A 17301-nucleotide genomic window follows, 5' to 3' on the forward strand; every position below is an offset into this window, starting at 1 on the left:
AAAATAATATAGTTAGAAGACAAATTTAACATTATATTTCCTCCCATAAGTTACTGTACAAGTGCGATAATTATTTTAAAACATAGTCTCTCCGTCTCGGAATACTTGACCTGTTTTTCTTATCGGACCGTCCCTTAATACTTGACCTGTTTCTAAAAATGGAAATATTCTAACAATATTATATTATTTCTCACTCCATCCCTATTAACCCACCTACCCCCTACTCCATACAAAAAATAATTAAAAATTCAACTCCTACTCTACCCCAACCCCACCTCTTAACCCACCTCCCACTAACTACATTAAAATAATACTCCACTATCAACTACTGCCTATTAAATTTAATAAGTCAATTCAAGTTTTTTAAATTTTGTGCCGATCAAATCGGGTCGAGTATTGCGGGACGAATGGGAGCATACACTAGGGAGTAACGAATATACTCTTGTTCTGATTTACATCGACAAAATGACATGACCACGATTGTGATAATTAAAGTCTAAATTATAAAGGGAGTTGGTCAACATTGGATGGCAAATTGGCAACCCCCAACCGGTTCGCAGGATACAGCTTACACCACATTACCACTTGCACATAAGAACCCAATAATTGAATAAGGTTTGGATCACATTTTGAGCATATCCATATCCTAATAGGAAAATCTAGAAATAATGTTTAATGGGTCAAAATAAAGAAACTAATAGGTTATCGCAAGTTCTTATTTATAAGTGGTGTAGAATAAATATTGTATATCGGAGTAAAAATTAACTTAAAATGTTTAAAAGTTATTTTTATATATATGTAAAAGCTATTTGTATTTTATTGATAAAATTTTTCATTTTAATAAAAATTATATTTCCGAAATCACTAATAATGTATAAAATTTATTATTTAACCCTTTAAAATGTTTATTAATAATTTTTTTATACTATAAAAGTTAATCAAAATATATTAAAAGTTATAATGAAATGGGTAAAAGTTATAAAAACTGGAAAAAAATTATCGTGATATGTGATAAATTTGTTGTACATCTTGTAAATACAGGACCTTTTGATATTTTATTATCTTATTATGTTGATTTTGTAAGAAGTTTTTATAATAAAAATTGGCTCACTAAATCCACTTTTTCAGTCAATTTTACTAGGTATATCAAACTTTACTTCTGAAGCAACTTGTATCGTAACGATTTTTTTTTTTTTTGTTTTTTTTTTTTTGAGAAAAGTATCGTAACGATGTTTACTCCTAACTTACTTTAGTATTGTGTATTTTCAAAATTTTAACGAATATTTTACAATTAGACAAATCACGTAATTTATGTGTGCCAGTATAGTACCAAGTTACCAACAGAATATATCTATATTATTAAAGTAGAATGGTGAATAATGAGGATTGAGCAATAGGTCATCCAAGCCATCTCATGCATTAGACACTACAGACCATTGATTTCGCTTGATGGAATTTCATCCGTCAGATTTTCTTAATAAATATCATAAAATTCACTAAAAACACATTAAATATGCAATTAAATCTTTCATTCAAAACTTAATATAACTACATTACTAAAATATTTTCTTAATTATAGTCTTTATATTAATTTCCTAATTAATCACTCAATATTATGACAATTTTTTTTCTCTATGATTTAATCTTTTAAATGCTACTCCGTAATTATTTTTCTTACCTAATTACCCCTTTTAATAATTAATCTTTTTTTTGAAGGTCTCCTAATAATTAATCTAGCTATAATGGTTGTACATGTTTTTTATACTGGCGATAGTTGGGTTGGTTGATAGATTTTCGTCGGTGGTAGAAACTAGGAAGAATTTTCTGGTGGTTGGGTAGAGTTTCTTGGTGGTTAAGTGCATGCGGCATGTGGTTTTGGATGGAAGATTCTAAAGTTGGTAGTTTTGATGGTCGACGTGGTTAAGTCGAGTGGTGGTGGACGGTTAAAGTTTTGGTCAATGATGGTCAAAGTGGTCATGAAATAGAGGAAGCAAGGAAAAGTGAAGTCTTCTTAGGGTAAGAGAGGGGAAAGGGAGTAAATCTAGACTAACTTATTAATCACTCAAAATATAATTATGAAAATTAATATTTTTAACAATCAATTGACACATAAATATACGATGACACGTAGTATCAAGTTAATTCTGCATTTTGTATCTTAAAGGTGTACAACTAAGTTGGGTTAGAGGTTCATATTGCATAAAAAATGTAAAGGTTTACAAATTACATTATGCAAGGAAACCTAAAAAACACTAGGTCTTTGACCATTATACATATTACAAAACAAACTAAAAAAATAGGCCTGATAGATGAAAATGTAATTGGCTCTTTCCATGACTTCACTTGATTCTTAAAATTGCCTTTTGAGATCGAATAACAATTTTGTTGTCAGAACATCGAAAAAAACATCAACAAACACACGATGGAGATTATCTAGCCAAACAAAGTCCAGTGAGGATATCCACAATGCTACAATTTCTATTACTATTTAGACATGATGTTGAAATTAATTACCAACTCGATCTCTAGTTAAGTATAAAGACTTTGCATCAAACATGTACGTTTACTGTACACGGTTGAATTTGATAGTTTTTTTATCACAAAAATGTAGTAATCATAATATTTTATGCACAGTTAGACACATACATTTTGAAGTAATATTTAACTTAGTGTCTAATTAGGTCATTTTCTAAAACCACATATGCAGATAATGGAGAAATAAGACGAGATGAAATGTTTTACTTAAACAAGACGTGGGTAGATTTAGACATCCAGTCATTTTTAATACATTGATTTGTTGATCATCGTGATATTTATTGAATATTACTTTACTGATTAGTTCTATATTATGGGTACTAAATATACTAAACGTTTTTATTGTCTAACATCGTTTAAAATGTTATTTATTATCTACCACACATTTTTACTAGATGTCTAATTTTGTATAAATCCCGTGCATTAGCACGGGCATATACTAGTTGATAATAAAATATTTAATGTGGAGGTAACGGCTCTTAATGAGAGAAAGATAGATTAGGTGTGTCCACATGACAATGTCTTATAAATAAAGACTCCAAGCTTTTGTTTTCCTAAAAATAATTCCAAATATGTGTTTTCTTTCCACATCATCTTTGTTATCAATTCTATGTATTATCCTACTAATATCTCTATCCCAAGCCCAAGTTCCTCCCTCTTCCACATTTAAGCATGTCAACCAAGGTGATTTTGGTGATTATATTGTCGAGTATGATGGAAATTATCGTGCACTAGACATATTTTCTAGCCCTTTTCAACTATGCTTCTATAACACTACTCCAAATGCTTACACCCTTTCTCTACGTATGGGTTTGGTTCGGTCTGAATCAGTTTTCCGATGGGTTTGGGAGGCGAATCGGGGAAACCCGGTGGGCGAGAACGCGACTTTCTCTCTCGGGAAAGATGGCAACCTTGTATTGGCCGATGCCGATGGGCGGATGGCTTGGCAAAGCAACACAACCAACAAGGGTGTAGTAGGATTCAAGTTGCTCCCTAATGGTAACATGGTACTCCATGATGATAAAGGTAAATTTATTTGGCAAAGTTTTGATTATCCTACTGATACCCTCTTAGTGGGTCAGTCTCTACGATTTGGTGGGCCTACTAAGCTCGTGAGTCGGGTTTCTGATCAAGTTAACACTAATGGGCCTTACACTTTTGTTATGGAACCAAGAGTACTAACAATGTACTATAAAAGCCCAAATAGCCCAAAACCATTATTGTACTTTAGTATGCTAGATCTTGCCAAGAGCTCCCTCAAAGAAGTAACTTTTAGTTGCCTCCCTGAAAATGATGATAAGTATGCTTATGACATAACATTTGCATACAAAACCATAGATGGATCAATCGAGAATACCGCTGAAATCGCTAGGCCGAAATACAATAGCACTTTGTCCATCTTAAGGCTAGGAATCGATGGTAATCTAAGGGTGTATACTTACTCAGACAAGGTAGATTGGGCTGCTTGGGAAGTAACATTTACATTGTTTGCTAGAAGCTCTCCTTACGGGCTATGGGAAACCGAGTGTCAATTACCCGAAAAATGTGGGAAATTCGGGTTATGCGACGAGGATAGCCAATGTGTTGCATGTCCTACACCTAAAGGGCTACTAGGATGGAGCAACAAGTGTGATCAACCAAAGGCAAGTTGTAGTAGTAAATACTTTAATAAGCTTGAAGGAGTTGATCATTTCTTAAGCAAGTTTAATAAAGGTGATGGTCCTATTACAATTCATGTTTGTGGGATGAAATGTAGTAGAGATTGCAAGTGTTTGGGATATTTCTACCATCAAGAAACTTCAAGGTGTTGGATTGCTTATGATATTAAGACAATTACTAAAGTTTCTAATATGAAGCATGTGGGGTACATCAAAGTTTCAAATTAGCTCACAGGATGACTTCTACAACAATTAACAAGCTTTCCCATAAAAATAATTTGGGGTTTTAGGGTCGGTTGAGATGAATTGTTACAGGAAATCGTATATGAAATATGAATTAAAGAGGTTTTTTTTTTTATAAGACTTAAAAGTAGTATGTTTTATATAAATAATGGTTGTATATCCATTATAAAATTTCGGTTTGAGTTATAAACATGAAAAAAATAAAATATGGATGCGTGATTCATGTTATTAGTACCTCTATATTGTAATGTATTTTTCTTTGGTGTACGTTTGAGTTTTGACCAACCTTCTTTGTGCTATTTTTACATAATCCCTATTCTAGTAAGAGAGATGATACATCGTTGGTGATCAGCGGCTTTTTCGCTCATATTTAGGGTACAATGTTATTTTCGCGTAATATTTTGAAAAGTCAAACAAACTACTAAAGTATCATCAATAATGAAAATATTTTAATATAAAAATGACAATATTTATATAAATGATGAAAATATTTTACTACTTTAAAACAGTATGTAACTTCCTAAAACATAAGTGAAACTTGCGTAATCTAATATAATCTATCTACTCTTGCAATTTCTCAATATTCACACATCTTTCTACTTTTTATTTATGTTTTTTGGTGATTATTAGTACTTTATGATGTACATAGTAATGTACTCCATAGCATTATGTTGCATTTGTCTAAATACTTACTAACTTCGTTTCAAAATGATATTTACGCTTTCCGTTTTAGTCCGTTTCATAATTTTCTTTACATTGTATTTTATACTCCATACTATTTCTGGACATGAAATTTTACTCCATACTATTTTTGGACATGAAATTTTACTATCTTAGCACATAAAGTCATAAATTAGACTACATTCACAAATTTTAACTCACTTTAGTCATTTTTTTTTTCTTACACCCACCCACCTTTTTACATATCTATCTTACTTTATCCATATTTTATTATTATTTCCTACCTTTTTGCACACTCTTCCTCTTTTTTCTTAATATTTGTACAAGTGGTTTATCCACAAAAAAATGGAAGAAGTACTCTATCCGTCCCTTTTTTTCTTTACGTTTGGACGTTTGATATTATGCATGCAATTTAACAAATAATTAATATGGATAAGTATTCTCTTTTAGTTTTACTTAAACAATGCAAATTACGTGTATTAATAATATTTTTACTTTTATCAAAAAATTGACATTGGAAAAATGACACTAGTGGAAAAAAGGTCATTTGCATCCCCGCATTTGCCACGCCATTCTGAACATGTGATGCAAATAACAAATTTTAGCATAAAATTTACTCATTTGCGTCGCAGCTTTGTTAAACTGCGAGGCAAATGACTCTAGGATGCCCCCCAGAGTCATTTGCATCGCAGATTAACAAAGCTGCGAGGCAAATGACTCAATCAAGTGCATCGCAGATTTACAAATTTGCGATGCACTGCGTGTCCACCTAGGAATGTACGATAATACCCTCAACTCTAATCTAACCCCCCCCCCCCAAAAAAAACTAATTACCGTACTCCTACCCTAAGACTTCGATATCACCAAGGAGAGTCTCTTCATTCCTCCTCCCATCTCTTTCTCTCTCATCTTCTTTCCAGAACTCCACTGCTGAGATATCAACAACTCTGAATCTTTCCTTCATTTGAAATATCCTCTAACCATCATACCTATTGTTCCATTTACTCGGAAAAATCAAGCTTGCGAAAACACGGCTCGAAGGGGAAAAATCTTATATTCTGCCGCGAAGAAGGAGATACTTCGTATCACAAAGCAGCGCAGCTCGATTTCTAGTGGGTCACCAAATCTGCGACTTAGTTCGTCAGCGTCGTCGAATCGTTTCTTTGTATATAGCGGCAGGTACAATGCAATTTTTTTTAATTAGGGTTATTGTTTATCAGCCTACAGTGTATTCTGATTTCTAGGGTTCTTGTTTGTCAGCCTATTTCTGGGGTTTTTTAAGGTTGGGTAAAACGCCAAAGAGTTGGTGCTGAGCTCCGGTTAACGTCGCCGCCATCGTTAATGACCTTATTTCTTAGGTATTTCCCCTCTCTTTACCGTGAATCCAACTTCAAGTAATTTTTACTTTTTTTATATTGTTCTGATGAATATAAGGTTTGATTGTGTTAGTTAGTTTGTAAATTCGAATATTTTTAGCGATTGTTTGAACTTTAAATTGAGGATTATTACAAAGTTTCCTTCCATTGTTGATTTTTTGGTTTCTTTGAACTTTCTATTTTGGTAAATGGGTTAGTACTGATTTTGTGACCGTTTCTAATAATGGGTTGTTTTTTTGGAACAATTGAGCAGTGATAGTGATGGAAACTGCGAAAAAGGCATTACAGTTTCCGGGTTTGGATGAAGAGAACAGTGCAGGTGGGTGTTCTAATGTATGTGGAATTGCAGCTCCATTTTTCTTTTTCTTTCTCCATTAATTAGTTTCTTTTCATAATTTTTTTGATGATTGTTACAATGTATTAGGGGTTAAAGGTGAATTTTTTTTCTCTGACTATTCCATGCCTGAAGTTATTGGATATGATCGGCTGAAAAAGATTAAGGTTATTTTTCTCCATTTTAGGTGATTTCCCCTTGCAGTTATTTGTTTGTTTGTAGCATAATAAACTCAATAATATTTCTGTTTTGTGTTACTCGGGTACTCGTGTTCAAGTATCCGATTAGGTTATTTTATGAAAATTTCCCATGATTTTCGCCCAAATTTAGTGTTCCAGTAACAGAATTCTGTTTGCTGAAAGAAAAGATTAAGAGTATCTTTGGTTCTGTGAATCTTTCTTTCGATTTCCGCGATTTCCCCTTGCAGTTATCTGTTTATTTGTGGCGTATTACAACAGGACTACTGATTCCGGACGATAGAAGTATAATATATGGAGTCACTTATGCTCTTACCATTTAGAACCAAGATATGGTTCAATAATTAGAAAACCCCTAGACCCAAGAAAAAGATTACATAGTAAAGTTCTTGTCATTAATTCACTATATGAATATATTGTCCTGTTTTTTGGTCTTGGTAATGTTGGTGGGGTTTATTTTAAAGCCTACTTGACCTGTTTTTATAATCTTTTAATCAACATTGTATATAAGCAATCAAGTTCCAATGTTTTATTTGTACTTGATGCAACAGAATCAAGCAAGAATATGGCTCGGAGAAGTTTTGCAGATAAGATTTGATGAGCAGATAGACATCTCAGACTTACTTACAGACGGGGAGTTGCTGTAAGAACTTCTCTTGCACTCATTTCCCAAATAATTTCTCTCTCTTAACACTACTCAATTACTTGATGGAAAATCTTTCCAGCTATTGATGTGGACTAGCTAGTAGCCAAAATGTACATTTGCACTGTATCAACAGAACTGAGAAATTGTGGTGGTAGTGGTAGTCTGTGTGTGTGTAAGTGTGTGGGGGGTTCTTTTGGTCACCTACTATTGCAAGTAAAGACTGGAACGGTGTATCTTACCTTAAGCTCCCAAAATAATTTGAGTTGCCTTGTGCTTGTGAAAATTTGAGGTGGGATAAACTTAGCTGCTCGAAACATGTTCTATTTGTTTCCTTTAGGATATTTTTATTTCCGCCTTGGGGGATTACTTTTCTAATTGTGAGTTGTCTTAAATCTTAATGACTAGTGGTTATGAACTTTAGTTCTAAGGTCAGTTACACAACTTCAATGCATGGATCTCATGTTATTGCACATTAGTGGCTGCATGTACTATGCAACTTGAGTGCAATTGTATGATTGAAAAAAGAATTAGCACTTAGTTAAGATGCAAAATTATAGATGATTCTACATGTATATTCGTGTGCTCTTTTTTGGCTTTTGCCTCAGTGTTCTCAATAGGCCACAAACTTAAGACCCTTAAAGATCTGTATGATTGTTTAGATAACTTAATTGTCCTCCCATGAAACCAACAAAAATTAATGCAACTGTCCAGATTGCTGCTTCTACTTTTAGTATTCCTCTTAGCTTTGTATTCATATCAGAGACTAGTACAGATAAGGTAACGAACCAGCAGAAAAATGTTAAATTCTCACTCATTAATATTTTAGAGCAACAAAACTCACTTGTATTTTCCTGTTTCTTTATTCTGCCAAACAGGTTCCAAATTCATCACTAACTGCAGCATCAGCAAGTTCTGATATTTACGGTGTTGCAGTTCTAGATGCTTTGTTGGTTGATCTCTAGCTAGATACCTTTGTTGTAGTAATTTTATGTTTGTTGTAACATGTTGGTTGATCTATGACGAATTTAATTGCCTTTTATTGGGAACGTTAATTACGTTGTAAACTATTGTGACAGGTATTATTTATAAATGTATTCCCGGTATTGTGAAGCATCTACTTTCAAAGACGATCATGTTGGAATTTCCAATAAAATATTAAAAAACCAATTTAAAAAAAAATAAAAAATAAGTCATTTGCCACGCACGTTAGCTTAATGTGCGAGGCAAATGACTTAATTTTTTGGCGCCAAAAATGTCATTTGCGTCGCACATTAAGCTATTGTGCGAGGCAAATGACTTAATTTTTTGGCGCTCAAATTGTCATTTGCGTCGCACATTAAGCTATTGTGCGTGGCAAATGACTTTTTTTTTTGGCGCCTGAAAGTCATTTGCCACGCACTTTAAGCTAATGTGCGTGGCAAATGACTTTTCAACATGGTGCCTGAAAAGTCATTTGCCACGCACATTTGCTTAATGTGCGACGCAAATAAGGGTCATTTGCATCGCACTTTAGTCATTTGCATCGAGACCTTTTGCCACGCACAACGTGCGACGCAAATGTGCTTAAAAGTGCGATGCAAATGACCCTTTTTCCACTAGTGTGAGAAATATTTAATGTTCCAATGAGAAAGTGTGAGACATTTAATGGTAAAAATGACCTAATAATTTTAATTGGTTTGAAATAATTATTTGACACGCTTTTTGACAGAATATTTGGAACTTTTATGCTACAATATAAAATAAATATCCTAAGTGTAAAGATTAAAATGGAACACTAGAACAGGAAAGCGTAAAGAATAGATTGGGACGGAGGTAGTAAATAAGAAAATTAATGTTCTACTAACACGTTGTCCGTTCTATTTAAAAGAACTCCTCCAAATATTTTAGGCTAAACAATTGAATTATATTTTAGTCAATTTTTAACAACTACTCTGTATCCGAATCACCTATTTTCATAACATATTAGATGAATAATATAGCTCAATATGGCAAGATATGATTCAATTCAATATATACTACTCCGCATCTATCAACCAAACAAAGCCCCGGTTTAAAAGGAAAAAACATGTAAATGAACAATTTAATTGAAACTTAAACATATGTAAGGATAACAAATTATGAGATTCGGATGTTTAGCTATGTTATAACGATATTTTTCTTCTTTACCTCCTCTGAAGTTGTGTATTGCGAGACTATGTTGCAAGTTAAAAAAGGAAATATAAGAAATTATGTATTGGATTTACAATTTTTTGTTGTATAACATCAATTCGCATAAAAAAAAAAGGACATCGAATAGGTCAGAATATGACTTATTCATATCCTAAAATATATTTAAATCCCCTGTTTTGAAAAATAATTCAATAAATTTAAAATAGAATAAAAAAAGGGGAAAAGATTGTATTGATTTGTTGTTGGACATTCAAAAAATAAGTAAATAGTAGTGTTAAAGAGAATTTCAAAATCCATATACATATTTGCAATTTTATTAATCCATTAATATATACATGTCCATTATTACTCAGTAAAATAGATTGATTATAATTAGTATATAAGGATGCATCGATGTGGAGCTGTAAAGTGTCACTCTCTAATTGTATTGCTTTGTTGTTGAACATTAAAAAAAGAAAAAAATAGGAGTGTTAAAAAGAATCTCATAGTCCATATTTATATTTGTAGTTTATTAATCTAAAATATAAACTTCTCCACTATTACTCAGTAAGTAGATTGATTTCAAATTAGTGTACAATTTGATATTAAAATTTTATAAATCGTGAATCATACAAGTGATATACTATCTTTTGCAATAATGAACTATTTGATATATATGTAACTTAGTTACCTGACGCGGGGATGGAGGAAAGTTTTTGACCCTCAACATGGTTGACCCCATCATCGATCTCAGGTGCTGGGGATGGAGATAAGTTTTGTGGGTTATGGGAATGAATAATGTATCTGATGCGGGTGGTGGGGTTATCCACTGTGGGTAGGACATGACCGTCTCAGTTATCCTTTATCTAATTGATTATGAGTATATCACTATTTTTTTAATACTAATGTACATATTATAATTTTGTATATTTACTCAATCACCGTAATAAGACAACAAAGTACGTTGTCAAACAGTCTAGAAAATAGTTTTAAAATTCAAAACTCTAATACCAAAAAGAAATTGTCGGACCAGGGTTGATCTTGAGTCGGGTGTCAATTTTGGGGTGGGTGATGAAGCGGGGATGAGTTTTATTTTGTACCCAGCGCGGGTGGGATCGGGATTGTGTTTGAGATGAGGATGAGTATCATACTTATCGTGTGTGGTGAGGATAGGAACAAGATAAACAAGTACCGTTATGGAGGGACCAATCTTCCGCACTCGCCCCACGTCAAAGTCATCTGTAAATAAATAAAATAGATTGTATGAGTGGGTGTTAAGTGATCGGGTATAAAGGTACATGGTGTGTCGAGTATAAGGTGGATATGATTATCGAAGTAAATGATGGATGCAAATGACTTTACTTTTTGACACGGGTGATGAACAGGGTGAAAATAATTTTATATTTGTACCCTGGTCGTTTTAAGTTTTTTTTAAAATAAAATAACAGACTGAACGGGGTCATAACATATCTATCATGTATTAATTTTAATTAGAATAATATCTATAAGCATTATTGATGATAATTGTCAATAACTTTAATTCTAGCATATTAGCTCCTTATTACTAGCCTAATTATAGCCTAAAGTGAAGCTGCATAGTTGTATAATACTCAAGAAAATCAAAGAAGTTATTCACGGGAAATAATTATTTCATGGTATTAGACGTACTTCTAGGGTTTTTTTCTTCTGCTGCCCTATTCTCTCTATCCTCTCCCTCTTTTCCATCAGCCTTCTTCCCCCAATCTTCAGCCATGCTTGATGATACTCCTCCCCTATGTGAAGCCATCTCCCTTGTTCCATCTAGCTCTAACCATGTCAAACATTGAGAATCATGTCTTTATGGTTCTTGAGATGCATGGAAAACTAGCAATATGAAATGTTCCGGTGTTGTAAAGGTGGAAACAATGGGCTTCGAATGAAGGCCCTTTCGTGTGTGTCGAAGATCTTGCTTGCTTGAATGATTCGAGTCCGAATTCACTTGCACAAGAGTAAAATCACTAGCCTCGGCGGTGTTTCCGAGGAAAGCCCCTCCGATGCCTAAGTAAGAACGATGCTCGGATTCTAGAGAGAAGTTCTCTAGAAGAGTAGTCTTAAGGCGATAAATTGGACGTACCTTGAGGTGTGAGCCTTGGCGGCCTATTTATAGTGTTTGCATAATAAATGCCCATATGTCATTTATTGCTATTGGGCCTTGGGCCTTAGTGGATGGCTGAACAGCCATGTTGGTTTGCGGTAGGTTTGATGTTGCTATTTTGAGCCATTGGGCTTTGGACTTAATGGCCCAATTGAATACCAATTTGGATCCCAAACAACATGCTCCCTAGACCCGGTCCATTTAGAATTAAATGGGTGGGTTTCCAGCTGTCAGAAGTCCAAAAGTTCCCTCTCTTTTTTGAAAAGAGGCGACTTACATTGATGACAAGTGTTGGGACTTGTTTTGAGTCGTGGAGATCGTGGGTTTGAAAGAAGTTAGTGCGCCCTTTTTTCTCTATAAATACTGGGCGCAAGATTTCCTTCAAACCTTTACTTTCTCTCTCTTTCACACAAACTTCCTCTCTTTTTCCGGCGATCGCAGCTTTCGCGTTTCTTCAGATCTACGGATTTCAGTCAGCTTTTATCTTCGGGAACTTGTCTCGTTCACTTTGTCGGCGAATTCCGCTTCGGAAAAAGGTAACTTGTTTGTGAATTTCCCTTATTTTTTCGCTCTTTCTTCTACTCCTCAATCTAAACCCTGGACCGATGGTTTGCAACCATGGCGAAGAACAAGGGAAAGAGTAAGTTCGTCGTTGGTTCTTCCAGTGAGAGGGAGGAGGTGCCCTCGGGAAGGGTACAGAAATCTTCGAAGGGCTGGCCTTTGGATAAGGTAGTGGAGAAACGTTCGACTGGTTGGGATGCCTCCAAAGATGGCGCTGTTGGAGGATCTGGTGGGTCTGAACACGCTGCTTCTGGTAAGAAGGCTGGTTCTTCGGGTCTCCGTCGGCCTTACCCTGAGTTTCCAGTTCATTGGACTGGAGCTGATCCGAAGGGTAAGTATGCTCCGATTTTGCATGAGACCACCAAGATTGATGGTCCGTTGGAAAAATCAGTTAGTGGTGACTGGTTAGTGGAGGCGAAGCTGGGGGCCTATCATCGGAAGGCCGAAGAACTATATGGAATCCAGCATGCTTTGGGGTACTGGTGCGAACTTCCCGATCAGGAGCGTCCTCGGGTGACTCATCCGCCGAAGGGGTTCATCTCTGTGTACACTCATCACTTGGAGAATGGTCTCCGTTTTCCCTTGAATCCGTTCATTTCCGAGCTCCTGGTGTCGTACAACATCAGTTTGGCCCAACTTACTCCCAAGTCTATGAGGCACATCATCGGATTTCGATGGGTGTGCGATTTTGTTAACTTTCCCTGCTCCGTCTCCGTTTTTAGGGATCTCCACGATCTGTCCTTCAACCATGCTTCCAAGGGTGATGGGTATGGCTGGTGGACCATCATCAACAAAAAGTCCCGAAGAAGGGGCGAGTCGAACTATATTACGGCTTACCCTTACCTCAGCTCCGACCATAAATGGAAGACAGAGTGGTTGCTCGTTCGTGTGTCGACGGATCCGAATCACCCCAATTCCTATCGTCCTCCCAAGTGGTTCGTGAGGCCTGATCCTTATATGGTGGGGCTGGCTGCTCCGGATCGGAATCATCAGCATTACGTGGATCTCCTCCAGTGGTTTCTGGCTCGGGAGGATAACTACAGACTGCCGTCTAGCTGGCTCCCGAATCTTAACTACATCTTGCGGGAGGACATTCTTGCTGTCGCCGGTCTCAGCAGGATTTTTGACAGGGGTAGGTGTCTTTCGGCTGGGACCGTGTTTCAGTGAGTTTGGCCTCCTCTGTTTTCCTTCGATTTATTGATTTGTTTCGTAATTCGTTTTTACAGAATACGGCTTCAGTTGTCTTGATCCTGAGATTCTGGGCATTTCTTTGGATCCGCAAACTATTCACGACTCGACTCCTGAGTACAAGTTCGGGAAAGAGAATCCTCGCAATCCTCGTCTGAAGGACTACGTGTTGTCTCCTTCGAGTGTTGCTCGGATATTTGAAGTTCGAGCCGATCCGTTTGATTCTGCTTCTTCTCCTGAAGTTGTTCCAGTGACGGTCGTGCTTCCTCTTTTAAGGACAACTTCGGATCCGGTGAGTGTTTCTATCTCTTCGTTTTTTATTCGTCTTTACTTCTTTTTTATTGGCCGCCGGCTAACGTCTTGGTCCTGGACCATCTTCTAAGGGTCCTGGGACTGACGCTGTGCCGCGCGCCGTTCCTTCGGTTTCATCCCCGGCTCGGATAGATATCTCTTTATCTAGGAACCGGGTACTTCACCTTTTTCTTTATTCCTTCTTTTGTCTTCTTCTGATTTATTGACCCTCGGTCTCCTTTCTTAGGATCAGAAGAAGAGGAAGGGTAGCACTCTTCTGAGGTCCTCTGCGCATCCAAAGAAGGCGAAGGTTTCTCAGACTTCGGAAAAGGTATTGCTCTGATCCAGGAGCTTTCTTGTAGTCCGTCTTTTTCTCTTCCGAAGTTGACCTTTGAATGCTTGCTTTTGTAGGAAACGGCTTTGGAAGACATGTCTCCTCCTAAGAACCTTCTTCACTTCATGCCCTTGCCAGGGTAGAAGTTAAAGAGTGTGGTGGTTTCGGAGCCGCCGCCCGTTGATCAACCGTTGGCTGAGGAAAATACCATCCCCTCTCCGCTGAAGCCGTCTACTCCTTCAGGGATCGTGATCCAGGATATCACCAAGGCGGTGGAGGCGCTCGAGACCGACTCTGTTCCTGGCTCGGATGTCCCCATCGTGGCCGAGGAAAAAGAGGAATCTGCTGACGTCCCTCTCGAAAGGGAGAGAAGTCCAGATAAGGAGATGGTAGATCTTACGGGTCCTGACGTTGAGATTCCCGAGGCTGAGAAGACTGTCCCTTCTGCTGAGGAGGAGCAGCCCGAACAGGGCCTGACGAAGAAGAGGCGCCATGAAACTTTGGGCTCTACCTCGACTTCGGCCCTGGATAGGCTGATCCATGCTGACCCTTGCTCGGATGTTCCACCGAAGCGAATTCCCGAGGAAGTGAGGGAAGCGATGACTCAGTATGCTAGGCCTTCGGTCTTGGGGGAGGATCCCTTGGCTCATGATGGTTCGCTGGTGGGTCCCGAAGCTGCTAGGGAGAACCTACTTCGGGCCAATCCGCAGTGGAGGGTTCCTGGAGTCGAAGAGAGGAATCCAGCTATGATGGCCCAGTACTACTTGAATGAGGTAAATGTTGGGTTTCTCTTTGAGTTGTCCCTTTGTTTTTTGCTTCTCCTATTTTTGCTTATCCTTCCCTCTTTCCCAGGCTGTCTTCTGGTCTTCGTTTGCTTCCGAGTGCAGCTCGGTTGAGGAGAGAAAACTGAAGAAATATCAGGAGGCTTATGCTCGTGATATTCCTATTTTGGACCAGAAGGCTGGGCAGCTATTCTCCGAGCTTGTGGAAGTCAAGCAACTGTATCTTAAGTACAGTCGCGAGGCTAGAGATATTGCTGGGAAGATCGGGGCCGAAGTTGGCAAGCTCACCTTCCGAGTCGAAGAGGATGCTGAGAAGATAGCTTCTTTCGACAAGGAGAAGAAAGATATGGCCGCCAAGTTCGTGAGCGAACTTAAAGAAAAGGATAGACTTTTCCAGGAGATGAAGTCTAAATTTGAGGCGGCTGATCGGGAGAGCAAGGATGCGGAGGCGAGGCTCCAGCAGTTTGTCAAGAATCGGGAGATGATTCAGAATCAAGCTGACAAGGTGCCCGTTCTTCAGCTGAAGATCCGAGAGAAAGCTGAGTACATTCGGAGGCTGGAGCAAGACCGAGCTGACCTCTATACTGCTGATCAGTGTAGAGAACAGTATTGGAATGGTATCCTGGGTGCTCGGCGCATGTTTGCAAAGCACATGCCTCATTTCCCTTCGAATGAGAAGGTTCCTCTCTGGATGCGGGCCCAGGACCACTTGGAGGAATGCCAGGCTGACCGAGATGAAGCCGAAGCTGAATGCCAAGCTGCTCTTGCAGAGGCTCGGGCTTAGAAGGTGATTTCTGAAGGTGACACCACTGCTGGAGGTTCTTCGAAAGATGCTCCCCTAGGGGCTGTTTCTGAGACTCCCAAGAGTTAGGGATTCGGGCAGTCGTCTTCCTCAGAGTCGGTCGGTTCCAGTTGAGGACTTCCGAATGTGTGCTTGCCTTTCCCCTTTTTTCCTCGGCGCTGCGTTGTACTTATTTCTTTTTGCCTTTTTAGTACTTCGGTAGGCCGGTATTGTCTGTTGATGGCTGCCGAATTTAACTGTTTCATTTTGTTTTCAATTTTTGAGGGTCCTCGGGTATGCCCCGAGCTGTTTGATGTATTTGTACTTCCCCCGAATATTGAATGAAAAATGAATGTTTGTTACTTGGCTGCCTCTTTTCAATTTTTTGCACTTCCGAAGTTTTAACTCTTTGCCTTTGAATCCGTAATTTTCGAGCTCTTCTTTTCTTTGTAGACTTGCTAAGAAACCCTTTGATTTTGTGAGTTCTTCAAATCCGTAGATCTGCTAAGAGACTTTTTAATTTGCGAGTTCTTTAAATCCGTAGATCTGCTAAGAGACTCTTTAATTTTGCGAGTTCTTCAAATCCGTAGATTTGCTAAGAGACTCTTTAATTTTGCGAGTTCTTCAAATCCGTAGATCTTCTAAGAGACTCTTTAATTTTGGGAGTTCTTCAAATCCGTAGATCTGCTAAGAGACTCTTTAATTTTCAGACTCTTCAAATCCGTCGATCTGCTAAGAGGTCTGAATTGTTCTTCCGATCTCTTGTGGTTCGGAAACCTGGGCAAGAGATCGCTAGTCTGCCTCTCAGTTATGACTTTGGCGATCCATGGACCTGAGCCGAAGTTTTATAACTTGATTTGAGCGACTGTTTGTTGCGAACAAGGTTTATCGAGGTATCGCGAATCCAAGGATTCTGGACGATTCCCCGAAGTGTGTGATTTGGTCATTTCTTGCATTTTATCAAGGAATGGGCAAAGTCAACCTGTTTTTAGTCTCGGATTGATCAGATCCGAGGCTGCATGTATATAGAAGGACAATGAATTTTAAAATATAGAGATAGGTTTAATGAAACACATGGTGCCAAAAGGCTTTCCTCTTCTCATTAAACAACTTACTTGGTTTACAGACAGAGATCATACAAAATATTTCTTCAGAACATCGGTATTCCAATGGTTCTTCAAGATTGTTCCATCTAACTGTTTCAGCATAAAAGTGCCTGGCCTTTTTTCGGAATGGATGATGTATGGTCCTTCCCAGGTGGCTGAGAGTTTGCTATGGATCCGTCCTTTCTGAAAGGAGGTGGCGTTTCTGAGTACTAGATCGCCGACCTTTAGAGGTCTGGCGTTGACTCTTCGATTGTAATGCTTGTTGACCCTCTGCAAGTAGGCTGCGTTGAGTGTTCTTGCATCGTT

General features: G+C 37.7%; 1 protein-coding gene across 8 annotated transcripts; it reads left to right on the forward strand.

The window, feature by feature from the left end:
- Nucleotides 1-3055: 3055 nt before the first annotated feature.
- Nucleotides 3056-8783, forward strand: LOC110789579 (epidermis-specific secreted glycoprotein EP1). 8 transcript variants are annotated; one of them, XR_002533617.2, is made up of 6 exons: nucleotides 3421-3561; nucleotides 6137-6296; nucleotides 6378-6475; nucleotides 6747-6812; nucleotides 7576-7667; nucleotides 8546-8783. XR_002533617.2 is itself a non-coding variant. In XM_056826538.1 (5 exons), exons 1-5 carry the CDS (start codon nucleotides 3108-3110, stop codon nucleotides 8562-8564), a joined length of 708 nt encoding a protein of 235 aa, XP_056682516.1. In that variant the 5' UTR covers nucleotides 3056-3107; the 3' UTR covers nucleotides 8565-8783. The 8 variants fall into 8 exon arrangements, 5 of the variants coding, with proteins under 5 accessions (XP_056682516.1, XP_056682517.1, XP_021849967.1 ...); XR_002533618.2 differs by having other exon boundaries at nucleotides 6747-6826; nucleotides 8546-8591; XM_056826538.1 differs by lacking the exons at nucleotides 6137-6296; nucleotides 6378-6475 and adding an exon at nucleotides 6918-6994 and having other exon boundaries at nucleotides 3056-3561.
- The last annotated feature ends 8518 nt before the right edge of the window (nucleotides 8784-17301 follow it).

This window comes from Spinacia oleracea, chromosome 4, assembly GCF_020520425.1.
Source record: "Spinacia oleracea cultivar Varoflay chromosome 4, BTI_SOV_V1, whole genome shotgun sequence".
In the NCBI taxonomy this organism is placed as follows: domain Eukaryota; kingdom Viridiplantae; phylum Streptophyta; class Magnoliopsida; order Caryophyllales; family Amaranthaceae; genus Spinacia; species Spinacia oleracea.

Excerpts from the sequence above, each read along its gene's own strand:
- LOC110789579 (XM_056826538.1), top strand. The coding sequence starts at position 3,108 with ATGTGTTTTCTTTCCACATCATCTTTGTTATCAATTCTATGTATTATC. Across the intron at positions 3,562-6,746 it reads GGTACTCCATGATGATAAAG|TGATAGTGATGGAAACTGCG; the intron begins GTAAATTTATTT and ends ACAATTGAGCAG. Across the intron at positions 6,995-7,575 it reads ATCGGCTGAAAAAGATTAAG|AATCAAGCAAGAATATGGCT; the intron begins GTTATTTTTCTC and ends TTGATGCAACAG.